The 18,189-nt window shown below is 40.4% G+C and overlaps 1 protein-coding gene and 1 long non-coding RNA gene across 2 annotated transcripts; one reads left to right on the top strand and one right to left on the bottom strand.

Moving 5' to 3' along the window:
- Nucleotides 1–137: 137 nt before the first annotated feature.
- On the bottom strand, nt 138–719 carry LOC147818570 (uncharacterized). Its single transcript, XR_015437842.1, has 2 exons — nt 580–719; nt 138–410 (listed from the first exon to the last, which is right to left on the bottom strand). It is a non-coding gene; the product is annotated as an uncharacterized LOC147818570 (long non-coding RNA).
- Nucleotides 420–17,652, top strand: kcnk6 (potassium channel, subfamily K, member 6). The gene is made up of 3 exons (XM_023416092.2): nt 420–832; nt 6,561–6,953; nt 14,571–17,652. The coding sequence occupies exons 1-3, from the start codon at nt 517–519 to the stop codon at nt 14,819–14,821; spliced, it is 960 nt and encodes a 319-aa protein (XP_023271860.1). The 5' UTR covers nt 420–516; the 3' UTR covers nt 14,822–17,652.
- The last annotated feature ends 537 nt before the right edge of the window (nt 17,653–18,189 follow it).

Below are 18,189 nucleotides of genomic sequence, written 5' to 3'. Positions count from 1 at the left end.
TGATCAATTGAAACATAAAAGAATGGTAAAAAAAAAAAGATAAACAAAGATTAATTTAACTGACTAACCTAATTTTGTTAATGGGCCTCACAGCAAGGTCAGAGTGTCTCTTCCTGGACAAACAAAAAACCTCATAATTTGAGGAAAACAGTTAAACATCTTATTTATTGAAGAATTATGTTTCATGTATGTATTCAAAACACCCTCAAACCTTTCCAAAACTTAAAAAAAAAAATACATGTGGTCTTGGAGGAAAGGGTCTTGAGATAACTCCATAAGCGCACCTTGAGACTTTTCCAGGATCCAGGACCAGGATGCACAACAGGACTCAGCTGAACACACCCTCCTGCTTCTACTGTGGGAGGAGGATGCGGTGACAAGGAGGGGTTCAAGTTCAATTAGGACAGCCCCTAAAAAAGTTCCCACACAGACAAGAAAAGAAAGTAGTCACAGAGGCAAGAGAGTGAACCTCCGGTCAGCAGCTTCACTCATGTTTATCCACGAGTAAAACAAGACATGCATTCTGTAGGCAAGTCGTGGCTGCTGCTTACAGGCTTCATACTGTTTTATATCATCTACCTGCTGTTCGGAGCGCTGGTTTTCTCCAGCATCGAGCGGCCGGTGGAGGACAAGCTGCGACATGACATGGAAGCCCTGAAGCAGGAGTTTCTGGGCCAGAGCTGCGTCAACGCCGCGTCCCTCGAAAAGTTTCTGGTCAAGGTTTTGACGGCGAACAAGTACGGCGTCTCCGTCCTCAGAAACTCCTCCGCCACTTCCAACTGGGACCTGGCATCCTCCATGTTCTTCGCCAACACTCTGGTCACCACTGTCGGTGAGTTCAGACCAAAGTACAAAGAAAGTCTTTAGAGAGAAAAGTCGTTTTTACGCATGACGTAAAACACCAAACTTACCCGCATGATACCTAAGAAGTAACTTCAAGTCTCGTCACAGTAAAATGTCACAGTATTATCCTCTATCAGGGATTTAACGCCACAAACTGAACAAAACTGAACAAACAAACACCTCCAGTCTGATGCAGGGACTTTATTTTTTGGCTTTGATTGACGATAAAAACACATCATGAGTCAAATATTGATGATAATTTTATGGTGTTATTTTGCCACGTGTCATGGATGTTACAGACAAGTTGCAGCTGTGCAACTTTCAACTTAAGACAGGTCAGAAACAAACCGATACAGCCAGGGGGGAAAGTACGTTTCATCAATGCAAAGTGATTCGGGGGAAAGGTCATTTCCGGTTCATTTTCTTGAGACTTTATGAATATGGAAGGATGAGAAGTGTATGTGTATATATATATATATATATATGAATTGATTCTCTTTGTCAGAGTAAATATCCAGGAGGTTCAGGGGCTCTTATTGTGAAATTATGAGACAAGGTTTGTTGATGAGAGTAGAGAAAAGGGGATGAATTACAGATTTATGAATTTACTGTGAATTACCAGAATATTGCAGGGTCTGTTTCTGTTATGTTTTATGCAGATTGATCTGTGTAGACTGTAGGAACCTGACCTGGATGTTAGAGGAAGGAAAGGGTGAGAGCGGAGTTCACAGAGAACATCACAGGTCCACATGATGCTCAGTAGTGATGTTGGGGTGTCCCTGAACTGTTCACTCACCTGCACATCCGCACTCTTGAAGCACATTTTACCCACAGCATTTTCGCAAGTGGACGAAGGTGCTGTTAGTTTGTCATTAGACCTGAGAAGAAATGACTCTGTACAAGGTCGCACCGAAGCATCACTCAATCAGGGACAGTTTTACAGGCATGGTGCAGTAACCTGTCATCATTCATATTATGTAGACCACCATGAAGGTCATTGGGAGGCAAGAACACCATCCTCTTCAGTTGAAGTCCTGATGGTGCTTCTACGTCATCCACTCTGAATATGAGCTCTTACCTTCTGACTGACTGTTTAAGGTTTACACTGAAACACTAATTGTTCCATCTTCCATTTAAGATTTTAAGTCTCAGCCGTTAAATGCTGCATTGGTGTGCAATACTCATTGGTTATACTGTTGAATGTACGATATTCTGGTGCAATGTGAAATATTTACACAGCATTATTTTTTAATTGGCTGTATCAGTTAGTTTTAATTGAGCTTATTTAAGGTTTACTCATCATGAGGAGCACTACTCAGCCTGTAAAAACAGTTGTACAGTATCTTCTTCTTTTTCTTCTTCTTCTACTGGAGCTTTCTTCAATCTGAAAAAATCATCACCAGGATTATGTGGGATTGGGTTTGGAGACTTCAAATTTCTAAAAGGAATCTTGCATCATGAACAGGAATGGAGTTTGAGAGATGTCAGACAGAGTCTAATAAAAGACATTATCAAGATGCATTATGGGATATGTAGGATCCAGAATTAACACCAGGATATCTCAACCTCTGCGACTCTGAGTTTGAACATTAATTTAAAAATCTGTTTATCTCAAGCCCCTGAGCTTTAATTAAAGTGCAATACTAGCATGTGACCTGTTATTGATATTAGATGAGATTTCAACCAGAGTGGTTCAATATCTTTTTTTGTGATCAATTATTTATTGTATGAATAAGGAGGTAACAAAACCAAATACAACACAAAATTAGACCGAACAGGAGGGATGAAACGTATGCAACGGATATCGAGAGCCCTCCCAGCTCCATCCACAAGCAGGCAATGAGAAGAAATTACGAAAAAAGGAAAATGGCTAAATAATAATAATAATAGTGATAATAAGAACATCAAGAAAAATCAATAACCAAACATAAACACACACAAAAAAAGGTTTGATATCTTGACAACTCGGGAAGCACGGCCTGGCCAGAGGCAATCACTGTGTCTGCAGTTGTTGCATCAAAGGCCTGAAGGTCAGTGGCATAAGATGTGTCATAAGATGAAGAGTTGGTTTTTTTTGGAGGGGGGTGGTTTCAACAAAGAAGTGTGTGTTTCTGTCTGTTTTGTGGTAAATGTTATGACTTAATTGACCAAAGGACTTTTCTTACATTGTATAAGTTTATTTATCCAAATACTTATCCATACCTAATCAGCAACATAACCCCTTGTGTGTTTTAAACGTCCTGAGAAAGCTGCTGTGCATATGCAACGTCCTACAACAACATCCTGCTTCACATTTAATTACACACGTTAAATTGTAGGAGCCGCCCAGTGAAATAACAGTACAGCCTCAGAGCAGTCGGTGGTTCAGTGCTAATTCACATTCTCCTTACAAAAATTACCAGCTAGTCGAGTTATTCAGTTGAAGTTATGACAAAAAAAATGCATCTGTGGCTGCAATCATCTTCTTCAAACGTAGCCAGTCACAGTAAGATGTTCCCTGCGTCCTGAACTTGTTGTGTTTGCTGTTGAAACAGGATGTTGAGGCAGACAGAGTGATGCAGGGGGCACGTACCAGTGCAGCATGCTTGAAACATAAACCGCAGCGGCTCCTCAGGAAAGAAGACAGACAATATTTTTTTTTTAATTTCTCATTTCATCTCACAACTTTGATTAAAGTTAAAGTGATATCCGCCACAGAATCAACCTCGGTTCCAAGAAAAAAACAATTAAAACGTAGCTTTGTCTAGAAAAACAAGCAACACAGGAAGTCACTAAACTTCTGAGAAAACACAAAAAAAACATTTCAATTTTCTTTTTTCTTATGGTTGTGTTTGAAATCCATGCTTTATTTGTAGTTTTTACTTTTATGGCAATAATTTGAATGAATAAAGAGTCTCTTGTTTTGGATGCTAATTTGTCTGGTAGAGTGGAAAGAAAAATCAAGTGTAAGAATGATGATTTGCCTTTTGTCTTAACTTATCATTTTAATTATTGTCCATGTCCATGCCTCCACTCCTAGAAAAATCAAAGCATGGAGCAAATTAGTTTCTTAAGACGCAGTAATCATATCTATTAAAAAAGTTCAGGCAAATATTTTAATCCCTCCCCCCCCAATCTTCTTTCATGTACTTGTAAGTTCCCTCTTAACATGACTTGCAATTTGCTTCAGTTTTTGACTTGAGTTTGTGACTGGACTTGGACAGTATCACAACTAACAGGGTTCAGCATCATCACAGTAACAACACACAGTGAAGCTCCCGGGGTGTTTAAGATGCAAGCTGCTCTGAAAACGGTCACATTCACAGGCTGCCATCCAGACACTCACATGGCCACTGAAGAAATGCAAATTCATGCATGAAGCAGAACAGAAGTGACCTTTGTGTTCAGGAGATGTTTGTTTGCTCTATGTGATGCATGAACTTCTTTCACAATACACTAAGTGTTTTCTTACAGGACACTTCCTTAAATGTTTTAATATGTTTAGCTGATGTTTCAGGTCGAGGAGAGTTTCGACCCATCAATGGTGTTTTTTCCTGAAGGTTCTCAGTCCAGGTCAACCAGAGAAAGAACAAGTGTCTGGTATTTACGCAGGTTGTAAATAAACCACCAGTTTGTTATCTAAACCTTTTATCTGCAGGTGAAACCAGAAATGCAAAATCAGATTATGGAAGTTTACAGTGGACAGATTGGAAGTCATTTTTTAACATTTTCATTTGTTCAATAAAACTTTTTTTTTTTTTTTTTCTTCAACCTGATCGCTCATGTTCCCTCCCTGTTTACCTGTGTTGATCTCAGCAGTTACATCTGGGGACTAAAATACTACTATGACCAGGAGGAATGGTGTCCAGAACTTTGAGAATAAGACCCAGGATGGAAGGAAACACACAACCTTTGTTCTTTGTAATGTTTGTCAGTGTGACTGTGAACACTTTGGACCTGGGGCAGCTGATGAGAGGTGGGAGGGACATTTCCAAACTGATGGTTTATTGTCTCGTCAGTGCACACTGAAACTAAATGGCTGCTGATGTGGTACAGCAGCTTGTGACTCTGACTGGATTTAATGAAGAATAATAATGGGTAATTGATGTTGTCACTTTGGATTAGTTGAAGGCAGAGTCACTGGATGTCGAACGTCTCCTGTTGCATTCAGGTTCCCTCCACCCTTAGTTACTGTCTAACATGAATCGATTACTTAGGGGTCAGAGGGCAAATGGAAAATGTCAATCCTATGACTGCAAAGAGACACAAAACGACCACAAAAGAAGACACATGCCCCGGGGGCCCATTGTCTCATACTCCATCAATGCTTGCTAATGGTGGAAAACTGTATAAATATTTTCATTGTGAATTAAAGTTGCCCTGTGGTGTTTTTTTATTTCACAGGAACATTGTTAGCTTGACATTCAGTCCAAAGATTGCGTGTCTAACGGAGTCACTGTGGCAGTTTTATGTGTTTTGAGAGGATTGTGCTTGTTTGTATGTGCTGTATTGTTTTCATTTATATTTTTTATGATGCGTTGTTTCTGTAAATCACTTCTCCATAATGTGACGGAGGAGGCAGAGCTGAGATCTGGCCCAGTCAAAAGGCTCATTTCAGGTGCATCAGTTGCAGTAGTTTCACTGCTGCCTGGTGGACGATTCCTCCCTGTAGGCAGGTTTGACAGACACTCAGTGAAGAATTTGTGCTGTGAGCCTGGGTTTTATTTTCTTCCTCCCAGCATTAGTTTCCTCTTGTTGCCCACAGCTGCTGTTTTTTTTGTTAACTGAAAAATTGGCTCCAGTCCAACTTCAGGAGCCAATTAGTTGCAGCTGTTATCTTGTCTGACAGGTACAGTAGCTTTACTTGGACCACTGCTGACTCTGTCACATTAGTCTATGTTCTCATGATCAAGCTGAGTGTTTTTTTTTTTTTGTGATTAAACTATGAATTGTTTAAACTTTTTGTGGAAATGTTTCACCTAAAGTCTCACTGAGGCAAATAACAAAGAAAATGAACTCTAGTACATTTGTACAAAAATACAAATGACATACTTAAAGGAGCTATTTGTAAGTTTAGCTATTGCTACATACCCAGCATTAGCATTAACAGCTGTTTACTTACCAGTCTTAGCAAGAGCTTCAACCATTGTTGCATTTACAAGACAAGAGGTTATAATGGGCTACGTCCTCTGAGCAGAAAATACTTTGTCAGTGCAGAGTGAACGCTTCAGTGACTCTGTAATGGAAAATGATGAGATGGTCCGACCGGGCCGTGGCTACCTGGTTAGCATGCTAACTTCAGTAGAAGAAAAGAAGTGATAGAAATAGAAGTAACAAGAGGGTTGCTCTCCCCCAGTGGAGACAGCTCTTGGTGAGTAAAGGAATGACTGTTGATGCTGAACTCACATAATTTCTTCTAGACTGGTAATTAAACAGCTGTTAATACTAATGTTAGCTATGTAGCAATAGCACAACTTACAAATAGCTCCTTTAAAACATAACAAAAAACGGTGTTTAGCAAGATTTGTAGCTCAGTTCTTTTAGTTTAAAATGCAAGTGGCAGTTGGAATAAAAGATTTCCTAAAAAACATTTTTGGTTGCTTGAAGCAGTTCAGAGTTTTAATAATTATAAATGTACACAGAAAGGGAGGAAATCGAAGACGATTTTAACATTCACACAATTGTCTTTTCTATTGTGTCTCCCCTTTTCCTCTGCTGCGTCCCTGCTCCTCCTCCAGGTTATGGCCACACCACTCCTCTGTCTGACACTGGGAAGGCCTTCTCCATCGTCTACGCCCTGATAGGAGTCCCCTTCACCATGCTGGTGCTCACCGCCTGCGTCCAGAGGCTCATGTACCCTCTGGTCCTTGCTCCAGTCGGCCTCCTGCAGCGTACAGGCATGGAGCCTCGGCCGGCCACCGTTGTGCACTTCCTGTTGCTGCTGACGCTGGTGGTGCTGTGCTTCTTTGTGGCTCCGGCGGCGGTGTTCAGCGCTGTGGAGGTGTCCTGGTCCTTCTTGGACGGGATCTACTTCTCTTTCATCTCACTGTGCACTATTGGACTAGGGGATTTTGTTCCAGGGACACAGCCTGGGCAGAAGTACAGGCAGCTGTACCAGGTCTCTGTCATGGGTGAGTGCAGTTGTTTTTATGTCCCTTGTATATCAGAAATTAATTTGTTCAGTCACCCAACCTGGTGTAGCCAGATTTAATCTGTACAGTAACATCAGACTAAAGCCCAGAACATCAACATTTTAAAGTCGTATTTGTCCTTTTCACACTGAATTTCACTGGAACTGGCAGGATTAAGAGATGAATTGGATAATATCTTCTGTGTCCTTTTATGCACTTTAAAGTTCCCATATTGTTCATATTCAGCCCGTATTTTTAAAGAGGACCTATTACGGCCATTTTTAGTGTTCATCATTTCATTCTTGGTGTTGACTAAAATAAATTTACATGCTTTAATGTTCTGAAAAGACATTATTTTTCTTCTTCTATACATTGTATACTGTACCCTATTCACCCTCTGTCTGACGCACTCTGTTAGAGCTCAGGGCTCTTTAAGGCCCCCCTCACCCATCTGAAGCCAATCAGAGCCCAGTGTGCTCTGATTGGTCAGCTTATCAGCAAAGACACGTTCCGCATGTCTTGTGTAAACAAACGGTTGTGGCGGCTTCGGTTCTACCTTATCAGTTTGAGCCAGAGTCTGATCCTGAACCAGTACATCAGACCCGATCCAACTTCACAAGCTGGACTGGAGCAGGAAAACAAGTGTACCCGCTGTCCCGCAGCCGGGCGGCAGAAAGAGGCAGAAATATTGAGAGTGCTGTGAAGGACAGTCTGCAAAGACTTCGGATGACAATATTCATAACTTGGAATACTTTTATGAGAAACCTTGTTGATTTTTTTATGTATGGGCACTTCCGGACTAAAGGATTTGGTTTTGTTGCTTCTTACTTATGTGATCAGGTTGTAAACATCACAGATCCACAATAACTATGCAGACTGTAGGCTGTGAGGCTGAGTCCCCCGTTCAGCCACATCAAATGTGAACTACAGAAATAACCATTGTGAAAATGAAGCGTCTAACTGTGCGTGGTTTCTGAAGCAGTCCTCCTTGAAGTGTGGCCTCACGCTATAATGTTGGAGCAGTTGAAGGAACTGTGTAAAAAAAAAAAAAGAAAAAAATAGGCAGATTTCTGCATGCAATTGAGAACACTGTCTTTTCGGCATGACTACAAAACTAAACAAAACTCTTCATTATAAGTAGTTATGTGCTGTGTCTTGTGTGGGGGCGTGCCAAGCTTGCATGCTGGGTCCAACTTTCTGGTGGGCGGCACCAAGAGACATTCATACAAAGGTGAAAATTGGGTTTTTACCCTGACGGAGTTACTCGCTTTGGTTTAAACTTTGAGCGTTGTGACTCTGGAGACCATTTCCATGCACCACAACCTATATAACACGCAATAAGTAAGGGAAAACTCAGAAAAGCATAATAGGGGCCCTTTAAAATAACCGTCAGGGTCATAACTTTGTGATGACAAAATAGTCAGGGCTCTCAGCCATGCCCCAAGCCCCGCCCACCAGGGCCCACCTTCCAACCTTGCAGGATTTGGTTTCTCTGAGTGTTTACCTGAACTGCGATATTTTTATTGGATCACTCAGAAAACTGTCAGCTCACCAACCTGTTGTTGCTAGAGCTCCGGAGAGAGGCCTGAGAGAGGAGATGTAAAACTACACTGAAGTTGTTTTTGGTGCTTAAAACTTTCAAATAAAACACCAGGAAACTTATTATGTGGGACCTTTACATATATTTGCAAAAACTGCAGCCATTTTTTTCCTAACACACATGTTGTGTAATTGTTAAAGCAAAACACTGATTTTCTGCTTCACTTTTGTTTCTTTTATGTCTTTCTCTTGTCACATTTGCTTCTGATTGAAGTCTGAATGTGTCTGCAGTCACAGCACCAGGCTCACTCACTTCGTCTTTTAAGGCTTGGTCATTGAAGGTATATGTTTAACAAGAAGGTGTTGTCATCATGGTCCATGACACAGTGATGTTGGTATCATTAACTCTTTGCTGAGCTAGCTTTAAATGCAGTGTTAGTTCATGTAGTTCAATTAGTGCAGAGTCTCACTCACACTTGAAATTTATCATAAACATGTTGAAAAATACAAGCACCAGGTTTAACATTACTCACTTTCACTGGCTCCCCAGTTGTGATTCACTTAGTACGCACTTATCACTATACAGAGCAAAAACTTCTGGGTTAGGTCAGTAAACTTAGCTGTCAGTCTTGCTCTGTTGCTGGGTTAGGGTTTCATCCCAACCTGTTTACTTTAAAGATGCCACATGGACTTTTTGACCTGCAGGTGTGCTGTGGAGGACTTTGTTATGAGTCCCTGCTTTTTTTTTTTTTTTTTTTTTTTTGCCTTGTGCACATGGTCAGGAACCTAGGCAAACTTGATAAACAGTTCTGCCAATGGTGCCACATTATTCCACCGTTCTGCAGGTGGCGGTATCATACCAAGGCACTAAGAAAGTAAACATGAGAGTAAACAATCCATGATTTTAAAATGAGCTTTTGCAAGTATTTTGTGGGCAAGGAAGTGAATTAATGTAAATAGAATGTAAATAGTTCAATGGGCCACTTCAGAACGACTGAACCCAGATGAAATACTGGAGCACACGATTCACTTTAGCACTTTAATGATCAGGTGCAAACATTTGGATACGTACTGCGTCTTCTTCAGAGTAAAACAAAGATTTGAATAAAAATTGAGTAACCTCCTCCAGGTAGAGAACAGTCTCTCATTGGTTAAAAGGAGTGACATGACAGCACTCATTGAAGAAGGAAGGTCCTACAGTGTGACACGCGACATCTCAATATTCATAACCAGACTCAACAGTGATATGATAAAATCATCATAAAAGAAACAATGCTGTGTGATGATTATTGGGACATAGATTAAAGATATCAGCTCAGTTCTTCATTGAGTCCATGTGGGTCAGCTGTGTTTAGTGTTTACGTCCAGAAAGCTTCTTTCCTCAATAGTTTATTGACCATCTCCTCCTTTCTGAGAAGGAGAAATTCTTTCTATGAAACCAGAATTTGATGCAGGAGATCCATGCATAGCTTCTGCTTAGTGTCTGGTTATTGGTTACTGGTTCCAAATAGCAGCACTGTGTTCGGCAGTCTGTGATTTAAGAGGGTGTTTGATCTGGCCTACATGGACCATTCCACATTGACATTTCAGAATATAAATTCTGAAATCAGTGACATGAATATTAATTGTGAAATGTCGAAGCCTACCGTCGTACTGTGCTACTCTGAGAGCACCGGTCTCTGTTAGTGGAGGGCCTGAAGCCTCCTTTCACCTGTTAACACTGAATGTAAACATAACTTTTGTTGATCTACAATGAAACTCCACAGGGAACGTTTTAAGTAAAGAGGTTTAAATCCACAGCTAAACAAACACCCGAGAGCTAACGTGATTTTAAACCAGACCAAACTTATGAACCAAGAAAAAATATATATGGAGACTTGATGGAAACAAATTTGTTTGAATAAATAATGGCACTGCAGAAATAGCCTACACTTCATCTTGGAGGAATCTTATTTATTCAAATAGTTTATAAATATGAATGGGATCCCATGAATCTTCATTATTATAAATGTTCCCACAAGTGCAGCAAGTCTCTGAAACATCCAAACATCCTTTAAATATTCAGCGCACACAGAGGCATCCTAATATCTGCACATTTCCACCCTGTTATTGTTATTTCTCTGCAAGAATGTAACTAAAAATCCCAATGAAAGTGAGCAGTCACAAGGAGCTACTACCTGCCTGCAGAGCTGTAGATGAGTCTGACCTGACATTGTGCAGAGGCACAGAGCCATAGGGTGACAGACGGTCACAGCTTCATATGTCCCTGTATCTTCTTTATTCCGGAGAAGAAAAGAGGAGGATTTTTTTATTGTTGTTGTTTTGAAAGTAATCTTGAGAGCATATAACAGAAAAGGATTGTGTTTTTCTGGGACGATTGTGTTGTCTTGCTGCTGTATGGGGAGAATCTGACCTTTGCAGCCAAGCATGCCTCTTTCATTTTCACCTCCGACGTGAGAAGTAGCACCTTGCGCTGCTTCTACTTTCTTGGTTCCTCATAAAGGAAACCGCTCTCTGACTTCATCTGTTAACACTCTTGAAATTGAAATTCAGTTTTCTGTGTAGCTCATTATAAGTTGATCTGAGTTTGCAGAGAATTACATGAAACAGAAGTGAAATTATCTGAGAAGCAATCAGGGATTTTGAGCTTGAAAACTTTGAGTCCAAGCAACAGCCCCCTGACTGTAATATTAGGTTCAATGTGTGGGAGTCTGACAGTGGCTTAAATTAGAGAGCAAATATCCCCAGGGGCTTTTTTGTTCAATAGGCATTAGTCATGCTGGTGGCAAGGCAAGGAAATATCTCAATTATTATCCAGATTAGAAGCTTTATTTTATCATGATTCTGGCAGCAACATCTTGTGAGTCATCTGTCATCTCTTTCACTCAGTGATTCATGATGTCAGTTCATGTCATTTCAGGCCCACTGCAAAGCCAGATCTAGAAATGCAAAGTGATATCTGGTAAAGTGTTGGCACATTTAAAGTTCACTTATTGAAAATGCAGTATTATTGTTTTTAGGAGCAATGTAATAACATTGCACCTGCAAGGCTCCTTCAGACATGCAAACTGACAGGATGGACGGGACAATATCATTTATTAGAGGTGTATTAGGTGTTAAGCAGATATGTGTTTCTTACCCAGTGGTTCTTTGTTCTTTTTTAGATCAAGACGTCGCTGTCACATGTCGGAGGGTTGTGTTCATAGCCGTGCTGCTGTTGTTCTGTGTTTGTCTGGGTGTTTTCTCTGTAATTGAATCAGGGTTGGAATGATGTTTTTGTCTAAAAGCAGCTCTGCGGTGAATATCTGACAAATGAATGTGCTCTGCTGTGTTCAGGACTGAAAGAAAATTAGTGAATGTTGTTTCCCCTCGGCAACGATTTTGACTAACAACAAATTCAACACTAAAATGCTTTTTTTATTGTTAAATAAATCAAACAGCTATTGATGATGAAACTTGAGTATCATTAGGTTTAGGACATGACAATGTTTGTTTTGGCCAGTATACACTTTATTCCCCCTATTGACTCATATTAGAAGGATTTCATGTTTGACGTGATGGTCGGAGTTGGTGGGCGAGTAGGCGTTGCTGCCAGTCGCTGTGTTTTTTCCTGTGTGTCCCGTCCTCTTCTAATGGCTTGACTTCAGTTTGGAAGGAGGCCCAGCAGTTCAGATGGAGCAGCTGTGTTGTTTTCCCGTCCCGCAGGCTGTATTATATAATAACGATGTAGGTCGAGTCAGATTAACCCAAACCGTCCCCGCAGGTTCAGAGGAGGATTAGTGAGCGACTGGAGATTGTAGCCTGTTGTTCTCACAGCCACAGATGATGTGACGTCACTGGAAACCAGTGTTGTTTCCCCAGCTGAAGTGCTGTGTGCTGAAACTGACCATAAGTAAATTGGTTGGAAATAGCAACACAAAAACCCCACTGTGGTGGTAAATGAAAATGAAGGCCAACTTCTAAAATCCATCATAATCAGCAGGATTTCCTCCTGTTTTTCTGTCAGTGTTCCTGAGATAGCTGGAGAATTAACCCCACAGTAGTATTAATGGCTGCCCGAAACAATAGATGCCATTTATTCCAGAAATGTACATTTTCCTAAAATGTCCACATTGGAGGGATCATCCTTCACTGGCTGTATTTTGGTCTGTACCAATTTTAACATTTTCACACAATTTCTACCAGCCATTATTTTGTTAGATAGATAGATGGATAGATGGATAGATGGACTCTCTCAACATACTATTGATCGATGCAAAGTTCAAGTAAGAAAAACACCCAAACTGTTACAAGGCTTTTCCGTGACAGCACAGCGTTTCTAGTGACTTGCTGAAGAGCAAATATTTTGGGATGTTAGTTTGGTGTTTGGACGGTCAAAGTCTGTTTTTTTTGTCTTGTGTTTTTCACCATGAAGGGTTTCCCATGAGATTCTCAGCTGGAAAAATAAAAGCAGTCCAACATTTAAGATTAAAGTCAACAGGTTCAAACTGTTTGATTCAAGTACTGTAAATATTTAATGGTGATATAAGTAGTGATTTCAGAGTTATCTGATCTTTTAAATCTAATTCCAGTTAGATTGAATTAAATAAAAATGAACTTGGCTCCTTAAACCAGTAGATATAAGAGCATGTAGGACCAAAGCTGCTCGGTGCTGTTATATGTAGCCATCAGGGGCTGTCCTGTACACTCAGGATTTCTCCTTCACCATTCACTGGAAACTTCCCACAATAACAGTATAGTTCTGGAGCTGAGGCCTCTGTAATCCTACACTGATTTTCGTGAAGAGGTGGCCTACTTGTACAGTGAGAGACTATTGTCCAGGGCCTGAACTCCTGAACTGTGGGCCAGTTCAGTGCATACATGTGACAGAGAAAGAAAAACCACATGGCATTGCTTTAAGGCAAACACGAGAACCAGAGCAGCAATAACACATTTTGTGCAGATTTTGTTTTCAGCTTTGACACCAACTAGAGGGCACTGATGTCCTGGACTTACTAAAAGAGTTTTTTCTGTCCACAGTCCAGCGTATGTCAAGACTCTGACATTAATTCCTCAGGTCTTTACTGGCCACATTTTCTGAGATTTTTGCGGTCTTACGCAGTCATGAATGGAGGAGACTGCTAATAACAACTGACAGTGAATTTGTAAAGATTTATGTGAGAGTTTGATGTGGTAATGTAATGATTTGACTTTTCTCTGTGATGAAACATTGAAAACTGACCAGCAGGGTGCCGCTTTGAGCCAACTGAACAGTTTTTACTCCATTTCTACGTCAATCTGAAACAGTGGCTCCATGTGGCTACAGCATCACGACCAATATAGACTAAAACACATATATGGTTAAATAAACTAAACTTTGTCACAGTTTCTCTGCACTATATCTGCACTCCATTTAAGTGGCTTTCCCGTCCTTGCCATTACATAACAAGTGACACACCAGTATGACCAAGTGGAACGTAGTCTCTTCTATCTGTAAGCACATCCAGTGCTTCAGCTGGTCTTTACAGCCATGCCAGCAGTGCTGCGTGACTCTAATGCACATAATGCACCAGAAAACAAAACTATAACTGTAGAAAGACAGTTTATTTGTTATTAGACTGCATCCTTCTTCAAAGTTTCAAAAGAATCTTCTTAAAGCCCAGAAACATCCATCTTTTCTAATTCACAGGTCACCAGGTCCTTGAACTTTTTATTCCAATACTTTTTATTGAATTTTCCAACATTACCAGCTCCAGTCATCCCATACAAAGAGTGTTAAAGGGGAAAAAAATCACACTCATTAATGGGCATTTGGCCATTTTTGAAAATGGAGCAAAGATTGCCACATCTTATAAAAGTTTCTGGTTGAGGCAGAAGTTGAATGCTTTAGCTGAGGTGCGCCATTACATCCTCCAGTCACAGTTATGGGATAGAGGTGCAGTTTTACTCCATTTAAGGAGAATCATTCCTTGTGTTTTTATCTAAACGTTCTGATTCATCCACTATTTGAGAAATAGTGAAAAATCAGTTTCAGATCATTACTTTCTTGAATAAATGACCTCCCATGACCTCTCTCTTTCTCTCTCTCTCTCCCTCCAGTCTACCTGTTTGTGGGTCTGATGATGATGTACCTCTTGCTGCGCACCTTCCACAAAATGGCCGACCTGCACGGCCTGACCACCTTCCTGCAGCTGCCGCGCTGCGAGGAGACCGATCAGGACGAGGACAGGGAGCCCATCGTAGAGACCAACCACGAAGACCAAACGCCCCCTCACCTGACAGAAAAAGCTGCCAGTAAGCCCCTGGAGCCGGGATCACAGCCGTCATACAACACCATCAACAAAGGCTGAGCTGTGGGGAGGCAGAGAAAAGACACAGAAGCTCTACCTACCTCTGGCGATTCCCTCGGTGTTGAACCAGTGATAAAACACCCAGACTGGTGGGCTGAATCTGAAATCCTGTCTCAATTTTTTCATTTTGTCTTCTGTAGTAAAAATAAAACAGAGAGCTTAACAGAGAGCTTAATAATAATAATAATAATAATAATAATAATAATAATAATAATAATAATAATAATAAGAAGAAGAATAATAAGAATAATAATAATGATGAATTGAGATGAGAGTTTTGAGATTCAGCCTTTGTGAGAGGACCGCCAAACAGTTTTTGAGCAGTTATTACATCACTTTCTGCACATATGAAAGGACTATCCTAACTTGACTACAGCAACCCCCCTGGGCCAAAAGCCACATATGATCCTTTTCCTCCTAAACACTGGTGTAACTATGGCTTGCGTGTTCACACACACGAAGGGCTCGAACCAAAACTTGTGGTACATAATTGGTTGTTTTCAGATCACTTTTGTCTTGCATGTGTTCTAGACACTGTTTTTTGTTTTTTGGGGGTTTTGTTTTTTTGTGCCCTAGGTTTGGGTTGCTGTATCAAGACTAACAAATCTTGTCTTCGTATAATTGTGCTGAAACTAAACTTGGTGCTAAACACAATCTGTGGATTTCAACATTTCAACTTCATGAAAATCTTGTACACGTTTAACTGCATTTGTTTTTATTTGGGTTCATTGTTCAGCTCCTTCTCTTTATATTTCAAAATATGCACATCATATGCACATACACCTCCAGACTATTTACCAGACGTCCAGTCATGTTTATAATCCTGGGACTTAATCGCTGGAGAGGCCTTGAATGCATCTTCACAAGCACGAATGATCACAACTGCAGTGAAATGACAAATGAACCTGTTACAACTTCCTGAAATGAAGGGCTAATGTGGACCTACACTGAGCAACAGTGGGGACGTTTACTGGAACATGTTTCTTATTTAATTAGATTTCCTGTATGAAAGCAGTACCTTGTGTGTCTGGGTGGGCCTTCAAGAGCTACAGAAACTACAGAGAACTGTGTTTGCTTCAGGGCACAGGCTGTCCTCCTTTGTGCTGCCGCCCCCTGGTGTCTGCATGTATGTAGTGCAACAAGTTACCACACCTCCAGATGAGTGTTAAATGGGCTTAAAGGGTTGGAATATAGGGACTGAAGATAAAAAATAAATATGTGTTTCATTGTGGTGATTGAGGCCGTGATTAATTTCAGTGGAAAACTGTCACTTCTCAAACGCGGTATGCTCTGTGATTTATTGTGTCTGGATTTATTGAAATGCACTTTAATGTTCACATCATGTATTTTTTTGTTACCATCAAAGTTGTAGTCAAATGAACAGGCTAATTATATCCTGATACTGTAACATAATGTGTCCCTGTCCATGTTGGTGCGTATGTTGTACAGTGACAAGAAACAGTCAGTGAACCCTCAATGATCTGAGTTTATGTATAAATGTGTCTTAAAATACGATCAGATCTTCATCTAAGGCACAATTATGAACGAACATCATCTATTTTATGTTAACTGGTGACTTATAATTGCCTGGTGTGAATGTGAGTGTGAATGTTTTAGATAAGCGGTATAGCTAATGAATGAACAATCTATTTTAACTAATGACACACAAATCATTGTATTGTTCTTGTCCATATTGAAAATATTCAAACACTCACAGTGTAGGCTGAAAATAGTGTGTGAACCACTCGGCTAATGGCATCAACAAAAGCTAATTGGAGGCAGGAGTTTTCAAACCTGGACTCCAGTCAATGAAACAAGACTGGAGGTTTGGGTTAGAGACTCTTTGACTGAGTTTCTTCTTATTCACAAGAAACATCTGATGTGAACCATGTCTTGCAAGAAACATCTCAGTGGAATTAGATTAAATAATTCTTGATTTGCATGAAGCTGAAAGTGTTACTGTCATCTCAGAGTTTAGATCTTCATCGGTCCACAGTCAGACACACTCTATGAATGGAGATGATTTAGTTCTGTGGCTAGTCTTCCGAGAAGTGATTGTTCAGCTAAGTTGACTCCCGCACACAACGCAAACACTCAGTAACAGGGAAGCTCAGAGTTACAGCATAAGGCTTAAAGGAATCACTGGAGCTGGTTAACTCTGTTCATCAGTCTACCACACATACATCACGGAGCATGGTGTCCATGACAGGACATCACATACATCCCTGAAGTTTGTCAAAGAGCAGCTTTATACTGGGAAGATGTTTTGTGGAATGATGAAACTATAAGGTTGAATTGTTTGGGAAGAACAAGCAGAACTGAGTATAAAAATGTCACTGTATACCATCATGAAAACATCTTCCCAAAGGTGAAGTAGAGTGAAGGGAGCATTTGATTTGGGGCTTTGTTTCCTCTGGGCCTGGACAGCTCAATATCATTGTGGGGAAAATGAATTCCCAAGTTTATCAAGGTCTCTTGCAGGGTTAGGGTTAGGGTTAGGGCTGCGGCTGCTGAAGCTCAGGAGAAGCTGGTGATGCTACAGGACAATGACCATCAAAGTAAATCTACTACAGAAGGACTTCAGACAAAGAAAAACCCACCTTGAAGAGTGGTTCAGTCAGAGCCCAGACCTTAACCCAGTACAGATGCTGTGTAATGAACTGAAGAGAAATGTTCACATCAGACATCGTAAGAATATCAGGTCTGATCAGCAGCTACTTGGAGAGCTGGTTTCAGGTTGTTTCTGTCAAAGGAGGTTCAACCATTTATTAAATATGAATGCACTGTGAATGTTTAATTGCTGTTTTCAATAAATACACAAAAGATTAGAATTGTGCGTTATTAGCTTAAGCACATTGTGTCTACACTTTGTGACTTTATGACCCTTTAATGCAGGAAACCATCTTGCCAGACTCTAAGCTGGACAGATGGCTCATCCAATCACCTGCCACCTACCTGACATGTCAGGTTGATTTAATAACAAAGGATTCACATGCTTTTTCTTGTGACTATAGTTTAGTAATATCATGTATTCATACTGGACAATCATACATTTCAAAACAATTTGTGTTTTGTCCTCATCTTTGTCATCCTTGCTACTCTGAAGCTCTTTGCACTGTGAACCCATCCAGAAACCTGCACTACATGCCCTGTGTAGTTTTGACGTTCTCAAGCATTGTACCAGACAGATGTGAGTTTTAAAGTCCTTTTATAGGTTGAAGCCATCAATACATAATACCCAGCAAATACTCATTATTTTATTCATGGGTAGGTGACCTGAGAGGGGACACAAACACTGGGAGAATTTGTGTTTTTAGGTGGAATCATATGACTTTCAGATTGATAAATGAATGAAACAAAATGATGGC

The sequence above is a fragment of the Seriola lalandi genome, unplaced genomic scaffold (assembly GCF_002814215.2).
Source record: "Seriola lalandi dorsalis isolate HSWRI2012SDOR001 ecotype SW California unplaced genomic scaffold, Sedor1 jcf7180002054560, whole genome shotgun sequence".
NCBI classification, from domain to species: domain Eukaryota; kingdom Metazoa; phylum Chordata; class Actinopteri; order Carangiformes; family Carangidae; genus Seriola; species Seriola lalandi.
The sequence above is the reverse complement of the archived record's forward strand: the minus strand, read 5'-3'. Positions and strand labels throughout refer to the sequence as shown.

What these genes read in the sequence shown, in the direction of transcription:
- kcnk6 (XM_023416092.2), top strand. Translation starts at nt 517, where the DNA reads ATGCATTCTGTAGGCAAGTCGTGGCTGCTGCTTACAGGCTTCATACTG. An exon ending in CACTCTGGTCACCACTGTCG is followed by an intron (nt 833 to 6,560) that starts GTGAGTTCAGAC and finishes CTCCTCCTCCAG; the next exon opens with GTTATGGCCACACCACTCCT. An exon ending in GTACCAGGTCTCTGTCATGG is followed by an intron (nt 6,954 to 14,570) that starts GTGAGTGCAGTT and finishes CTCTCCCTCCAG; the next exon opens with TCTACCTGTTTGTGGGTCTG.